General features: G+C 38.3%; 1 protein-coding gene across 1 annotated transcript in view; it reads left to right on the forward strand.

Moving 5' to 3' along the window:
- The first annotated feature begins 1301 nt into the window (after window positions 1–1301).
- SPAG17 (sperm associated antigen 17) overlaps window positions 1302–14728 on the forward strand; it is a 107995-nt gene continuing 94568 nt past the window's right edge. The window contains exons 1-3 of the mRNA XM_062594922.1: window positions 1302–1400; window positions 8505–8645; window positions 9070–9129. Coding sequence (XP_062450906.1) covers window positions 1302–1400; window positions 8505–8645; window positions 9070–9129 — 300 coding nt within the window. The remainder of the gene's footprint in view (window positions 1401–8504; window positions 8646–9069; window positions 9130–14728) is intronic.

The raw sequence follows: 14728 nt of genomic DNA on the forward strand, positions 1-14728 counted from the left end.
TTTTTTCTGGACAACAAAAGAAAACCTCAAAAAGGGAAAAGTGGACACCAGCCAAGAAATGGGGTGAGGGGAAAACATTTATGGATGTTGGCAAATCTACTGTACAGCTTTCCCTTGTTATAAACTACATCACTGACTGCAAGCCCACGGAAGATATTCTTCTGCAAAATAAGATGATACAAGAAGACTTGTATCTCCCTCATGAACCTAAATCCCCACTTCTCCACTAAGAGTTTGTAATTAAAGGTGTTTATGCAGCACATACACTAGGTCAATACCCTAGAATGAAGTTCAGGCTAAGGCAATAATGCACTGCACAGCATGGCTTTAAGACTCCTATGAAATTAAAATAAAGATTTGGAGGCTCAGAGCAACCCTGGTCGGTATAATGGGATGGGGGAAGGGCAGCATGTGGTTTGAGATATTTTCACCAAATGTTAAATCACACAGAGTATTTCACTCGTCTCTAGTGTGAGATCACGACATGACTCCTCTGTAATGAATTCTTTATCTTGGCAGCTCTCCTGCCTTCTCCCAACTGTGCCTCCCTCTCTCCTTCTGGTCCCAGTGCAGTAACATATGGTAGTGTTTGGCACGCAGTCCAGGCCTGGGAGCAGGCCCCGCTGCCCACACCTGCGCCGTGCTCCACAGCGGCGCTGCGCAGCAAGCAGCCGCACGGAGGTCACGCTCCAGCACCACCGCGTCAGCTCACTTTGCTCGCTCGCCTTCTCAGGCGTGCCAGGGCGGCTGGGAGGCTGGCTGCAGGCGGCGGCTCGGGTTTGGAGCTGAACTTGCTGGTTACAGCACGACGCACAAACTCTCGCCGTTCCCTACGGGAGGCCTGTATCCCCGCCACGTGGCCACAGACATGCCGCTTGCTTAGGGCGCTGGGCTGGAGCAGGATGCCCCAGGTAGCCACGACAGCACCCTGCCACCCCCCAGCCTCTGACACCAAACAGCTGAAACACGAAGCCCTGCTAATAAACCAGCGACTTCAATACAAGGCAGGAACAGAGAAGCAGGCCGCAAAATGGCTGCCTCCTCCCGGGACCGCTGGAGGGAGACACGCAGCAGCCGGGCAGCCGCCCGCCCGCGGCGCCCCCCGCGGCGCCCCCCTCGGCCGGGGCACCACGGCCCCTCGGCACCTCCTGCCCCGCCCGCCCCCCGCGCCCCCGTTGCCACGGCGACGGCGTGCCGGGCGCGCCCGGAAGGCGTCGCCCCGCGGACGCCCGGTTGCCAGGGCGACGGCGTGGTGGCCGCGCGCGCGCGCGAGCGACCCAGGCAGCGGCGGCGGCGGCACCATGGGCCCCAAACGGCCCAAGACCGGCGGCCGCAGCTCCGCCGCGGGGGCGGCGCCCAGGAGCTGGGAGGCCGCGCTGGTGTCCGCCCGCCTCGAGGAGGTGAAGGCGGCGGGGGGGCTGCCGGGAGCGGGCGGGCGGCGGGGGCGCGTGTCGCAGTACGGGGGGCGCCGGGTCGCCATGCTCAGCCCGGCGGGGCGCATAAATAAACAGGACGCGGCGTTAAGCTCCCCCAGCCCCGTCAAGTACCTCTAAAAACTGAAAAGCGGGATTGTTTTTCTTCTTCTTCTAGATACTTTTCTTGCTGGGACTTTGAATGCCACGTTTTGGCTCGGGGTGAACTTTTTATAAACTGCTGAACAACGAGGTTTGATGGAGGTGCTGACACAGCATTAACTGCAGCGTTGAAAATGTGGAGCTATAATTTTCCTCCTTGAGTACGTGTAGTAAAAAGGCACTTTTTTTTCTTTTAAACAGCATGTGAGGATCTAAAGGCGTGTTTAGGTTTCCAGGCCCTGTGTAAGCAATGTAATTCTAATAAATCTTAACTTGCAAGAAAGAATTTGGTTTCAAAATAGGGTAGTAGTTTAACAAACAATAATATTTTTCTAGCATGTGTTTATCTAGCACTGGTCTGCGAATGAGACAAATGACTTCCACGGACTCCTTGTTTATTGGGTTCCTGGGTTTTTTTTGTTTTTCTTTTTTGATTTTTTTTTCACCTGCAGAGCTGGTAAATGTGAGAACTTCTGAATTCAGGAGGCAGCTTTTAAACTGGCTGATCAATTTACCAAACATGCCACAAATGTCAAAAAGTCTCTTATATCCTTACTTTCTTAATTTGGATTTTGTAGGAGCCATATAGTATAAGTGCAAGCAAACAAAATCTCTTTATAAAGTAAGTGCTGCTCAGCTGAGGCTGCTGTTTCCTATTTTTCCCTAGAATATACCTATTCAGTATAGCTCAGAGGCATCTGTGCTCTTTCTCCTCAGTGAGTGTCCTCTCTGCTCTGGGAGAACCTACGTGAAGTATGAGAAGGGGTTGGAGGTTCAGACTCTTATCACCTTGCCAGTTCCTGACTATTTTCCTGAGCTTATTAGCAAGGTGCCAATTAGCAGTCTTTTTATAGTGGTGTTTATTGTGGCTGTGGATATTGTCCAGAGAATTCACGGAACAAACGACTTTTTTTTTTTTTTTTTTTTTTTTTTAAACTGCTTTTATGTGCAGCTTACTATATTTTTAATACAAATAATTATATTGAAATATTTTAAAAGGAAATAAACTGTTCATAACTTAGATGCCAAAATTGGGCTTATTCAGGACCACCCATTGAGGCAGATGGAAAGAAATGTTGGAGATGTTCACTAAATGCAGGAATTGTGTAGTAGAAAAATATGAGATCACCTAATTAAAGATTATCATAATGCCTATATGTAAGGGGCTAATTTAAGATTCCTTGGTTCCTTAATTTGGTATTGTCCAACCAGTTTACGTTCCAGTTAAATTCCATCCCTGTCTGGCTGTCTAGATGCTATCAGATAGAGCCTTGAGAACATAGGAAAAACTGTCTTCTGCTGTCAGTTTGAGCTCAAGCTTTGATGCTGGGCAGCTGCTAAAAATTCTGATTCATCTCTTAGTCATGGACAGAAGCCTACTTTTTGCAAAACTGTCAAATGCGTACTGAACATATGTGAACATAAGTGAATTGAGACTCCTCAAGTATGGCTAAACTTAGTGTAAATAGTAAAAGCACATCCTTGACACAAATATGTCTGTGCTGCCAAGTTTTATTTCCTTCCTCTTGAACATGGAGGAAATTGAATATCTCAATTATTTAATCATAAAGGGGTCTTTTTTTTTTAATTGAAGGATAAACATGACATTTTTTTTTTAATCAAACCTCATTCTGACAAACAGCCAAACCACATCATTCTCTTCTCCCTCCCTCCCCTCCCTGAAAATAATCTTATAGCATAGAAAAGATAAGCCCAAATACTTAAAGGTCATGAACTGAAAACTGCCTGTGAAAGAAAGTGTTGAGCAACTTTAATTATAGTGCCACAAGCCACACTCCTCAAATTATTTCTTGCTTCTCCTCAGCATTGTCTGTCATATGTTCTATGAATCTGAAATTATTTGCAAGATAACAGGAATTCTATCAATTAAATAAATTTCTCTCCTGTTAATTTATGTATAATATATTTTGAAATCATCTACTTTTCTTAAATTAGAGAACAGTCTTTCATTTTAGGCCAAGCTTTTTTAATGTGTGTTTATGACTTACAGAATTTTATTGGGCTGGTGTCTGAAAGGAGTCATTTTACTAGTAGTGTTAATATTTTATAGGTGGACGTGCTAACTAAAATATTATTTGAATAGTATTTATAATGGCTTTTTACTATACACACCGCAAAAGCTGACAAACAGACTGTTCAAAAACATGTACAAAGGAAATATGGATTTGGTTAACTATAACTAATGTTATAGTTAATGTCTTTTTATATCTGCTATTATCTTTTTTTGTTTCTAATGTGCTACACAAAAGAGTGTGGAGCTACAAGTTATGTTGTCCTTCAGATGTTCATGAGGATATTTTGTTTGGGTTCACCAGAGAATTAAATTGCAAACATAAATTAAGATGTTAGTTTTTAAACTTTGTGTGCTACTTAAAGGGCAGCATTTGCTAAGTAAAAGGTGAATTGTGGACAAAAGCAGCCCTAACAGTTGAAATAATTATTAGGAATATCCTTATTAGCTAGTGTAAGTAAACATAGTAACTAGATGCTGCTTTTTGCTCTGACTTTGTTTCTATACAGCTTCTCACATATTATTGCCATTTTAGGGTCTGAAGATCGAGGCAAATTAAGCCTTGTAGAACTGTTAAAAATGTCGGAATAAGAAGATTCTGCTTTTGATTACTGCTTCTAGTCCTTTATCTCTGGAGGAGAATTGACATTCAGTTGAATTGTGATGTTCTGTAGCCTGCACAAATTATGCAGCAGAAGCTCAGGCCCTTAAAAACACAACCCGATGTTGTGTCAATGATGTGTCAATCAGCAAGTAATGGAAGTGGCTTTGGAGTTTTCTCAGCAGTGGTACCCTACATGGTAGCTGCCTCAGGGCTGCAAAAATGGCTGATGAGTAACCTTTCCCAGTAATGCCTGCTATATTTACTGATTTACAAGCTCTCTGATTGTTGAAAGCAAAGAATGCCAGAGGTAATGTTGTCTTAAGTGTTCATAAATCACTGCTAAATCTCACTGTTTCTGAGGCGTTACTTAAAAATCAAAAGATTAAAGAACACTTGCCTTTTGGTGCTTAAGTGTTTGGGGGTGATGTTTTCATATGTTTCTGTTCAGCCCTTATAGTTAAATTTGAAACTGTGCTGTAATAAAATGAACCTATTAGTTGTGGCCTTTAGGAAAAAAAAATCAAATACCACAAGAATAAGTGACACTGCAAAATGATAGATAATCATATTACCTGAAAAGGGAGGTTGAGATGACTTGAGGTGCTTTTCTCGTCAAAAGAAATCTAGAAACTAATACTGCAAAATTAGTCAAATTTTCTACCTCACTTGTGCAAATATCTTCTCTAGAACAGCTACCCTTTTGTTTCTAGTAACTGAAGCAGAAACATGTTTTATGGGGAAGCAAATTTTTGTGAGCTATACCTGCTTTTTTTTTTCAATGTGAATTGGAGTTAGAGGGTTTTTTTGAAATACTTCTATTTTTCCAATACTGCATGTAATCTATATTTCCTATTTGTCACAGTATCTGAGCCAAAATGTTTTACAAATTGGGGGGAAGAAAAAAAAAAAAAGACTATGTGGGGACACGATGGAGGCTTGAGAACTAAATCAGGAAAAGGCCAGCAACGTAAAGGTGTTCTGTGACATATGGCATTTTAGAAGGCTGCTAGCTGCTTACATGAAGCTCTCCAAGAAATTAGGATTGGAGCTTCTTCATCTGAGGGACACACCAGCATCCCCAGAGATGGTCATTTCTGACACAGAGAGAGGTTTTGACGTGTTTCAATTCTTGACATGCCCCGGAGTTTTAAAATGGGGGACGTGGTGCCATTTGTGACAATGATTGTAAGTTGATGTCTTCCAGTTAGGAATTACATAGATGCCCCAACTGCTTTTTGGATTTATTTACCAACGTTTCCTTTCCAACATCAACCTTTTTTTGGTTCTGTTTTGAACCAAAGTTGTTGATTCTCTCAGCTATCTACTTTCTGGATTTTGGTCTACTTAATGCATAATAAGTAGTCCTTGTTCTATGTGCTCTCTTTGGGAGCCTCCATAGACTGTTTCCGTGCTTTTTCAGTAACTATTGTTATGGTTTCCTCTATCCAGTTCTTCAAGCTGGGAACCTCATTTAAAGTAGCCTTAAAGTCACAAATCTGTCCTCTTTCAGGTCCTTTCTCATGCCCCACTTCGACAATAACATCTGAAAGAATTAAGCTAAGTGGAGGAGCAGTTTTATATTGAAGGAGAAAATATTTTTAAAGTAATCATATATATTTTACTTCTTTCCCTTCTCATTTTTACATTGTGATTTTTAGGTGGTAAGCTGTAGAAGTAGGCTCTGTTTTTTTTCTATCCTTTCAGTGCCTTGAATATTAAGGGTACTGTTACAATATTGGTAATATAAGGACAATATTGCAAAAATAATAGATTTTTAAGGTCAGACAAAAGCATAGGTAGTTAAACACCTTAAACTATGTATTAATGCTGCACATTTGCTGTTCTTGTAGACTTCAGTTGCTGTTCTGAATACTCAGCTTTTCTGAAAAATGATGAGTCAGGCAAGGAATAGAGGATGTGCTATTAGTTGACTGTGAAATCTGGATAATTACACCCTGCTACAGTGTATGTTGTTATTCCTAGTATTCATCTAGCTCCAATTCCCAACTACTGGATTTTTTTTATAAATTAAATATTTTTTCTTCATATAACAGCTGGGGGTGTATGGGATGTATCCTTAATAGTGTTAATTTTTTTCCACTAGAAGACTGTGTATCCAGTTGCATATACTTTTGTAGAATTAAGTTAGATGTGGTTGAAATTTCCACTACCAGTTACCTTTTTGAGGCTATTTTACTTGTTATGTATTATCCATTTTTTTTGTCTATGCTGTAAATACTGATGTAGCTGTTCTGTGGAGAAGCTCTAGCAGCTTGTTATTTGAAATAAGGAATTGATGGTGGGAAGATAGAGATGTCACACTGATGTCAAGGGCATACCTTTTGCTGAAGCCCTATAAATGTTTGTGTTTGGATAAGTTGTAAGTTTTTTCAAAAATTAATTTTTCACAAGTAGGACTTCCTAATGTTTTGCTTTGGTATTACAGGCTGCTGTGAAGGTAGGCACCACTGTGGAAATCAGGAAAACTCTTTCCATTGCTTTTAGTACCTTCCCAGGGAATGCATAAGTATTGTGAAGGAGAAATTCTTGTTACTCAAACATAACTCTGAAAGTGCCTGGGAAAATTTGAGAGGGGCTAGAGAACAGGATTTTGGGCACGGAAGCTGAGGATGGAGAAAGTTGGGATCTGTCAGACAATGAAGTTTCAGAAGACTGCACTTAGTGACCCATGTGATCTTTCAGGCTTTTCTATTTTTATGAATATCTAGTGGTTAATAAAAATGTATGTGTGTAATCACATTGCGTCATCTTCACATGATGTTATGCTTTGATACCTTATTTTAGATTATTGTAAACTATTTCCCCCATGCATCTTCTCTTTCTCCCTTCCCAAGTCATCAGTTAGTCAAATTACAAATGTTTAAGTTTTTTCAACTGAGAGAAGGGAAAGGAACAAATGAAGAAGAAAATAGTAAAACTGAAAAAAAGAGACTACTACTACTACTGTTGTTTACGTCTAACTTATCTAACTTTTTTTTTTTTGAAAGGTCCTTTCCCTTGCTCTGCCATCATTCAGGTTTTGCCTCTTTTCTGCAGACGTATGTCTATACATTTTACATGGTATATGGATATGAAAATATTTCCTTCCAAATCCTAAAAGTACCATCCTATCTTAAATTTGTTTTTAAAATCTCTCCTTGTCATAATGCACACTGACTGACTCATAACTCTGCTTAGCCTGGTCCTAGTTAAACTGATTTTTCCTGGGACTACCTTGATTTTGCTGAAACTCTTTCCACCTTTATTACTCCCCTTGCAGATTACACATGCAGATATGCAGTGGAAAAAGAAATTTGATGACTTATGAAGGGTGAAAAGCACAAGAACTAGAAGTGCTTCTAGTTTAGGTACCGCTGATGCTGATAGAGAAGACTCTAGGGAGACACGTAGATGCACTGGACATCTACACTCATGTTGTGAAAGGTTGGAAAGGATTCCAGTAGGTTAAAGTGAAAGAAATGGAGAAGACGACAAGAGTAAATAATAGAAGTTTCTGAAATGATGTTGGTTTGAATCTTTTGTGGATGTATATCACTAAATAACATTACAATCTTTTCTTGTTCTGCTTTTCTTTAATGCTGAAATCAAGTTTTTTTCATGATGCTATGTGTATATCTTACTGGAAATATTTGTGAGCTGCTAGTGTTTTTCATTTGTTTATATTTTTGTGAACTGTAACTAGCCATCAATATATATTTTCTTAGTTCAGAATACTTTGTGAAAGCAGGTAAGAGTCATGGATATGCAGTGTACCCTCATGAAAATACAGAAATAATGATACAATTTTCAGAAAGTAGTATTTGGGCATTTTCTAATTATCTGGGTGATGGGACTGAAATTGGTTTATTTTTTTTTTTCTACATAAAATAATGACAGTGGTATGAATATATAGATTTAGATTTATACTTCGTTTGTTCATCAAACTGTCAAATCTGCAAATACATTTTTAAAAATGTTTTTATATGATGCTGTGTGAGCGTCATTTAAAATATAAAATGCAGCATTTCCCAGTAAAGAGGTTTGTATGTACAAGCGTTTACTAGTTTTTTGTTTTCCACAGCATAATGCTGCCATCTGATGGTAGAAAGAGTTGGCACAAAAGACTACATGCTTTTTCAGGTTGTACAGCGTTCTTATTAGTGTGATGAAGATGGTAATGTTGATGATATCTTAGAAGAGTAGCCACCTCTACAGGCTTACTCTTTTAAACTGCAGAAAAGTGTTTTTGTTCGCTTGTATTTTAATACACTAAATGTTTTATTTTGGAAAATAGGATGACTGGAAACCTAGCATCGCTTTTGTCGTTGGGAACAAAATTGAGGATGAAATCCACATAAAGGCCTTGTCTCTTGCTGTTCAGGTGCCACAGCGGAAGCTCTTCACTGTGATAACACATGAAGACATTTTCAGACAGGTATTCTGAGAAAACAACTTTTAGAAACAAGTCAAACACTAGATACTGTTTCTGGTTTTTATGAGATATTAGTTTTTTCAGTAAGTGGTGACTTCAAATTATAACACTATTGCTATATTTATAATGGATAACAACTTTGGAGACTTTAAAGATTACACTGATTTGTAGGAGTTAAAAATGGAAGAAGAAAAACAGACTGTTTAAGCTGGTCTGCTCCCTGTAAACAGTGTGGTTTTGTACAGACTTTCCTCAAGGTGCTAATCATCAAAGCTTCTCCCTTAAGGTATGGAGGTACGGATGAGGTGTGGAGGTCCTCATCATTTTGGAGTGTGAATGTAGAGTTTACAAAAAGGAATAACAAAAGTAAAATGATTTTATTTAAATTTTAAAATCCACTCAATAGAATGCTTTGTTTTTTTTGCAGATCATGGAAGCTGGAAATCAAAAAGGAAGAAAAGTTAAGGATGTCCCTATGTACCATGAGGTAAGTTAAAACCTGTAGTGTAGAGTCAATGCTCTTTTACACTGTGGTAAATACAGCTGTATAATTACATTATACATACCTGAGTAAATGCAAATCTACTCGATGTAGCTGATAAAAGCACTCAAGATGCTTAAACTGCTTTCTTCTTCTGATACCATTCATTCTGTTTGGACTGCTAATTAAGTAAGGATCAAGGTATCTTTTTAGGGATATGGGCTTTATGATAATAAGAAGACACTGTGTGATTGTATTTTGATAGTGTTCTCACAAATTACTGATAAATAATTAAACTCCTCCCTCTCAAATAATGGCAGTAAGTTAGAGACTGACGCTGTCTTTCATATATGGACTGCAACTCTAGAATACCATCTGTGTGTGCTAGTATCCATTTTAATGGTAGTTTGGTATTAAGTCCTAACCTAGTCCATCCAGAGATGTATGTCAGAAGGGTTGAGAATCAGGTTTAGTGCAAAGAGGATTTCCTTCTCCTTGCCTTGTTAGTGTTTTATGTACAGCTTGTGAGAGGTTATAAAATCCCGTGATTAATTAGAAGATTGTTTAAACTTTTCTCAGGTAGAGTTTTATGGCCTTTTAGACCTGGAACAAAAAGAATTTTGGATCCTTCTAAAAAGATCTTGTTTGCATTTCAGTTCTGCAATGACTAATAAACTTTTTATGTGTCTCAAGTTTTGGCGGACTTTATAACAGGTCTTTTTAGTTGCAGTCTGTTTTTCAGTAATGCCAGACTACTATCTGAACAAGTCCCTTTGGAATTGACATGACTGTGAATGTTATGCAATTAACCCTCTTCATTTAGGACTAGCCTCCCAGGCAAAGTCACCCTTATATTACTTGGGATGTAAAAGTCCTTCATGCCTACTGACAGAAGGATTTTGAAGTCTGGCTCTAAGCAGAAGCTTTGCATGATAGCTGTATTTAATTACTAAAAGCAATTTTCCTTGTGAAGTGGATACTTATTAAATTCCAGCTGTCAGTGCTGTGTCTCATTAGCTGCTTACTTTACTCCTCAAAGACATTTTTTTCCTCTCCTCCTTTAACAGTGAATATAAAATGCCTGTTCTGACCTTTTGCTTGGACTCAGTTTCCGGTCTGGCTGTAGCAAATTAAAAGATTGATCATGTTGCTACAAGCATTAAGATCCTGCTTCTCTCAGCAGAAGTTTGGTCCCGAGTATTAACTGAAGGCTCATTTGCAGTTTGTGCATTCAAAGCTTTCATTGTAATAAGGACAAACGAGCGCAGAACACAGTTGTGAAATGCTCGTCTGAGAGGAACGTTTCTGTTTTCCCTGAATTAAGTTCTTTCCTCTGCTATAGAATTCAACACAGTAGGATTCCCACAAGTATGTGTCAGTTTTTGATGAGATTGTAGATGAGATTCCTGAAGTTTTAATGATTTTTTAACATAAAAGTATACCAAAATGTATCTACATAAATATGGGTCTTTAACGACATGGCTATTAACATTGCTGTTAATGGTATTAATCACAATGTTAGTACCCATGTCTCTGGTCTTCTTGCACATTGCTTCTACTGAAATGCGTGAGTTTTAATAAATTTCTGTGCAGCAGTCTGCAGTACCTGCTTTAAGTCAAGAAACTTTTACTTGCTATTGTTGATATATTGCAAGCTATTATACGTTATATTAAAATAATTCCTTTTGTCTATTCTAAATTATTGCTCTTGAATTTTTTAAACATCTTATTGTGCTGTATTTTGTATCACTCTTTAAAATTCTGTAGTGTGGAGAGGATAAGGGCAGTTTTTTTATGAATATATAGATGACAAATTTCCAGATCTGTGAGAGTCTGTTTCTTAAGTGACTTGATCAGGTTCACAAAATAAATCAGTTATCCGAAAGTAGGAGCCCTGATTTGTAATTCTGTGCTACCTCTGGCACTTAATTAAATGTCATTTGCTGAGTCCCTCATAAAGATGCCGGGGGAGAAGAAACAATCTTCTTGTATATGGGAGCAAAAATGTTAAGTTTCCTGTAAAATATCAAAATATTTCATAATAAATCAGATTAGATCATCATGTACAATTTTTCCAACAGGCAACACTTAAAACTGCAGTGTGTTTGAAAGCAACATATGCATTGTTTATATGTTAGGTTTGTTTATCTTTTATTGTTCATGTAGCTGTTTGTTTTGTACACTTTCAGGTTGGTAATATCATGCATAATGAAGGTCGTTTACCTCTACCAAATATGAAACAATGTTTCACTTTCCAAACTTAAACTCTTCAAGGTAGCATTTCTCATACTAGGTTTGTTTATCAAGCTGGCTTTTCTTTTCTGGAAAATTTCATTGAGAGTGAGTTTAGGAGCTGCATGGATGAAAAGATTTGTTTTCCTTCTAACTGTTGTTTTCAAGTTTTGTTGGACTCATTGGAGGAGAATCAGGAAAATTGCCTTCCTTTTACTCAGGAAATTTTAAAAAAGAATCTTTTCACATCCTCAGAAAGGAAGGAGCTGGAGCTGGGGAGTAGTGTCATGGTAAGAAAAGATTGTGAAAGAAGTTGGAGATGTGGAACAATTTTGTAGTCATCTCAGAGAAGCCGAGATGCTTGGGATGAAGGATCATGGAGAGATGAACTAGGCGCAAGTGGCAGAGGTAGAAGCAATTTTGTTTGGATGTGGATCCCATAACGCTGCATTCAGCATGTAACCTCTTGCTTGCATAGCCAACAAAATTGAAATCTTGTGACAGCAATATCCTTCCCCACACTGCTCTGACTCATCTCCAAGATAAGCCATCCTGTGAATGCTGTGCAGCACGAAGGGCTTAATTGCAAGCAGAAGTATTAATCCTTATTCTACTGCATGCCAGGAATTAATATATTGATCTTGCTTTCTCATAGCATGGATCCTAGCTATAGTTTGTTAAACTGAAAAATATTATCAAATCAGGGGCAAAATCCAAATCCTGACCCATTCTGATGCTGGAATCTTGTGCCACTGGTTGGAACAGCATACACAGAGTGTAAATCTGCTGTAAATGAATGTTTCCCAGATGTGAATCACTAGGGAGATTGCTAACTCTATTGACATCTCTCGCATTTTGGGGTGAGAGGAAGCAGTGACGGTGTGCATTGCACTCCAGAAGTCCTTACTTGTCTCATGATTCATTCAGGACTGTTACAAGTGAACATAAGTTAGAAAACCTCTTAGGCATTGCACAATTATAAGAAAAAAAAAAAGTAACTAATGGTAACTTCCTTTTCTGCTAGGCGCTGTACAGCATGCTGTGGAAGAGTGGATTATAAAGCCCTTTCAGCAAGCATATTTTGAATAGAAAAGACAGGCACAGTCTAGGGGAAGAGGCTATTACACAAGTGGAGTGAACTAGCTGATAGCAGCAAACCCCATGAGTTGGGCAAGAGGTGGCCAGAGGAGGTATTCGTATAGGAAAGCAAAGGATAAACGAACTGTTCGGACTTGGACCTCAGATATACTGGAAGTGTGTTTGGTGTAGCTGAAATGAAAGTTTCCTGCAAGTATGTGTGTGTGTATTTTTTTTTCCTCCTCTGTTCTATGCCGTAGCTTGAACAATGCCTTCTTTCTCCTCTCCCTCTTTCCTTCTCAGCCCTAGCAGACCCAGAAATGTGAAAGGAAGACTTTTTCTCCCTTCATCTCCAATAAAACTGACCCAAGTGTTCTCTGCATTCTTTTCAGTCTGGACTGAGATGGTGCTTGGTGGCTATACACCTCGTGTTTTAGATTTACACTGCTCAGGCTTACACTGCTCAGGTTTACAAGAGGATTTCAGTTAGAGTTATGTCATTATTTTAAGAATTAGACTGCTAACTCTTCTGGTAATGTATGTTTCTGCTATCTCTTCTTAAATATATGTTTCAGGGTATGGTTTACAGCCATATTTACTGGATCAAAGAAAATCTAGCAATTACTCTTCTGTTCTTAGTGTAGATACTCTGAGATTGTATCCAAATTATCTCTTAATTTTTCTATGTATTTAGCAACGTGTATTAAATTCCCTCAGACTTTTTCAGCTTTTTAATTTCTGTGAATCTTCTCCAACAATCCTTTACAATTCACTAGTTCTTTTTTTTTAATTGTGGGCTATGCAATATGTATCAAATACAAGCGTAGTATATAATCCCTGTACTCCTAATTTAGGAGCTCATTGTATACACATTGGAAGATTGTTATCTTGGCTACTGCCTTGCACTGAGAGCTAATTTTGGACTGATTAGTTCACCATTGGCCAACGATTCTTTCTTAAAGTTACTACTTTTCAGGTTCTTCATCCTGTAAATTTGGCCTGTTTTCCTCAATACAAGATACCTTGTAATTTAACAAAATCAAATCATATTACTTACTTTCACTGCACTAGCTACATTAGCCAAATTACTTTGTATGAATGAGTTTTCCAGTACATTCTTTACAATTTGCATGATTATTGTGTCTTCTGCAAATTTTATAAGGGAAGGCTGTGTCTTTTCAGTGATTGCTGATAAAGTGTTTGAATAGAGTGGTCTCACTATGCTTCAGACCTCACAAGAAACTCACCTGTTCATGATGACTCTTGCGTATTATTGCATGTTGAGACCTGTCAGTTAATGAGTTTTAATCTTTGTCAGTGCTTAATTAACTTTGTTTCAAAATCAGTAGTCAAAAAAATACTTCCAGAATTCTGCTTTTCACTATATCAAAGCTGTTATCTTTTTCTGTTAGAATTGCATTCTTCTGAGGGAAAGCTATTCTGTTAATGCATAGATTACTAGAGAAAGCTAAGGTGTTAGTGAACAGAACTATTTTTAAAAAAGAACAAAATTGAATTGGTAATAGCTATTTTCGTTTCCTTTTATTTGTTGTTCATTGAATCATGCATTAGAACATTAGGAGAAAATACCAGAGGCTTAGTTATTCTGCAATAATCGTCATTACCCTGCCAGTACTTAAAAGACACACTACCTTGTGCTCTGAGAGTTACTGAAAGTCAACTAGTCAACTAAAGAGCTTCTCAGCTGCCTATTTTTAGAACTTCCGTGTTTAAGTTTCTGGGTCTGCTGAATTCTAGTATGTTTAGCTTTAAAAGCTGCCATTTTGTAGTTTTCTATTTATATGTTGGAAATATTTAATGAGCTTATTAATGGTGTAATGCAACCATACTATCTGTTGCTTTTTCAAACATAGAGCAAAACGTTCACTGCTTAGCCCTGCTTTTCTTGCATCTTTATTAGACTTTTCTACTGTTTCTGTTTAATACTAGACCAATGCTATGCTAGGGATTTCTTTTTTCCTGATACAGTTTAAAAAAGGAACTGTTGTTATTGTCTTTATTTCTACTGATATGCACTTTTCTTTGCCTTGTTTTTTCTTCCTTTATCTATTTTCTCTGATTTTTAGTTTAAGATGTATTTGTTGCTACAAACTACCATTTTTCCATTTATTGACTGTAATTCTTAAAGTTTCTTATGTTAGCCCTTTCCTTTTTCCTTTAAACTCACATGCTTATTTTTCTTGGTTATGAGACTGTGCGTTTTTCATATTTTGAGCAGTATTCTTAAATAGCTGTAGATGGAGATTCATGTTCCTCTCTTTAAATTCTTTCTCAC

Source organism: Rhea pennata, chromosome 1 (assembly GCF_028389875.1).
Source record: "Rhea pennata isolate bPtePen1 chromosome 1, bPtePen1.pri, whole genome shotgun sequence".
Taxonomy (NCBI): Eukaryota; Metazoa; Chordata; class Aves; order Rheiformes; family Rheidae; genus Rhea; species Rhea pennata.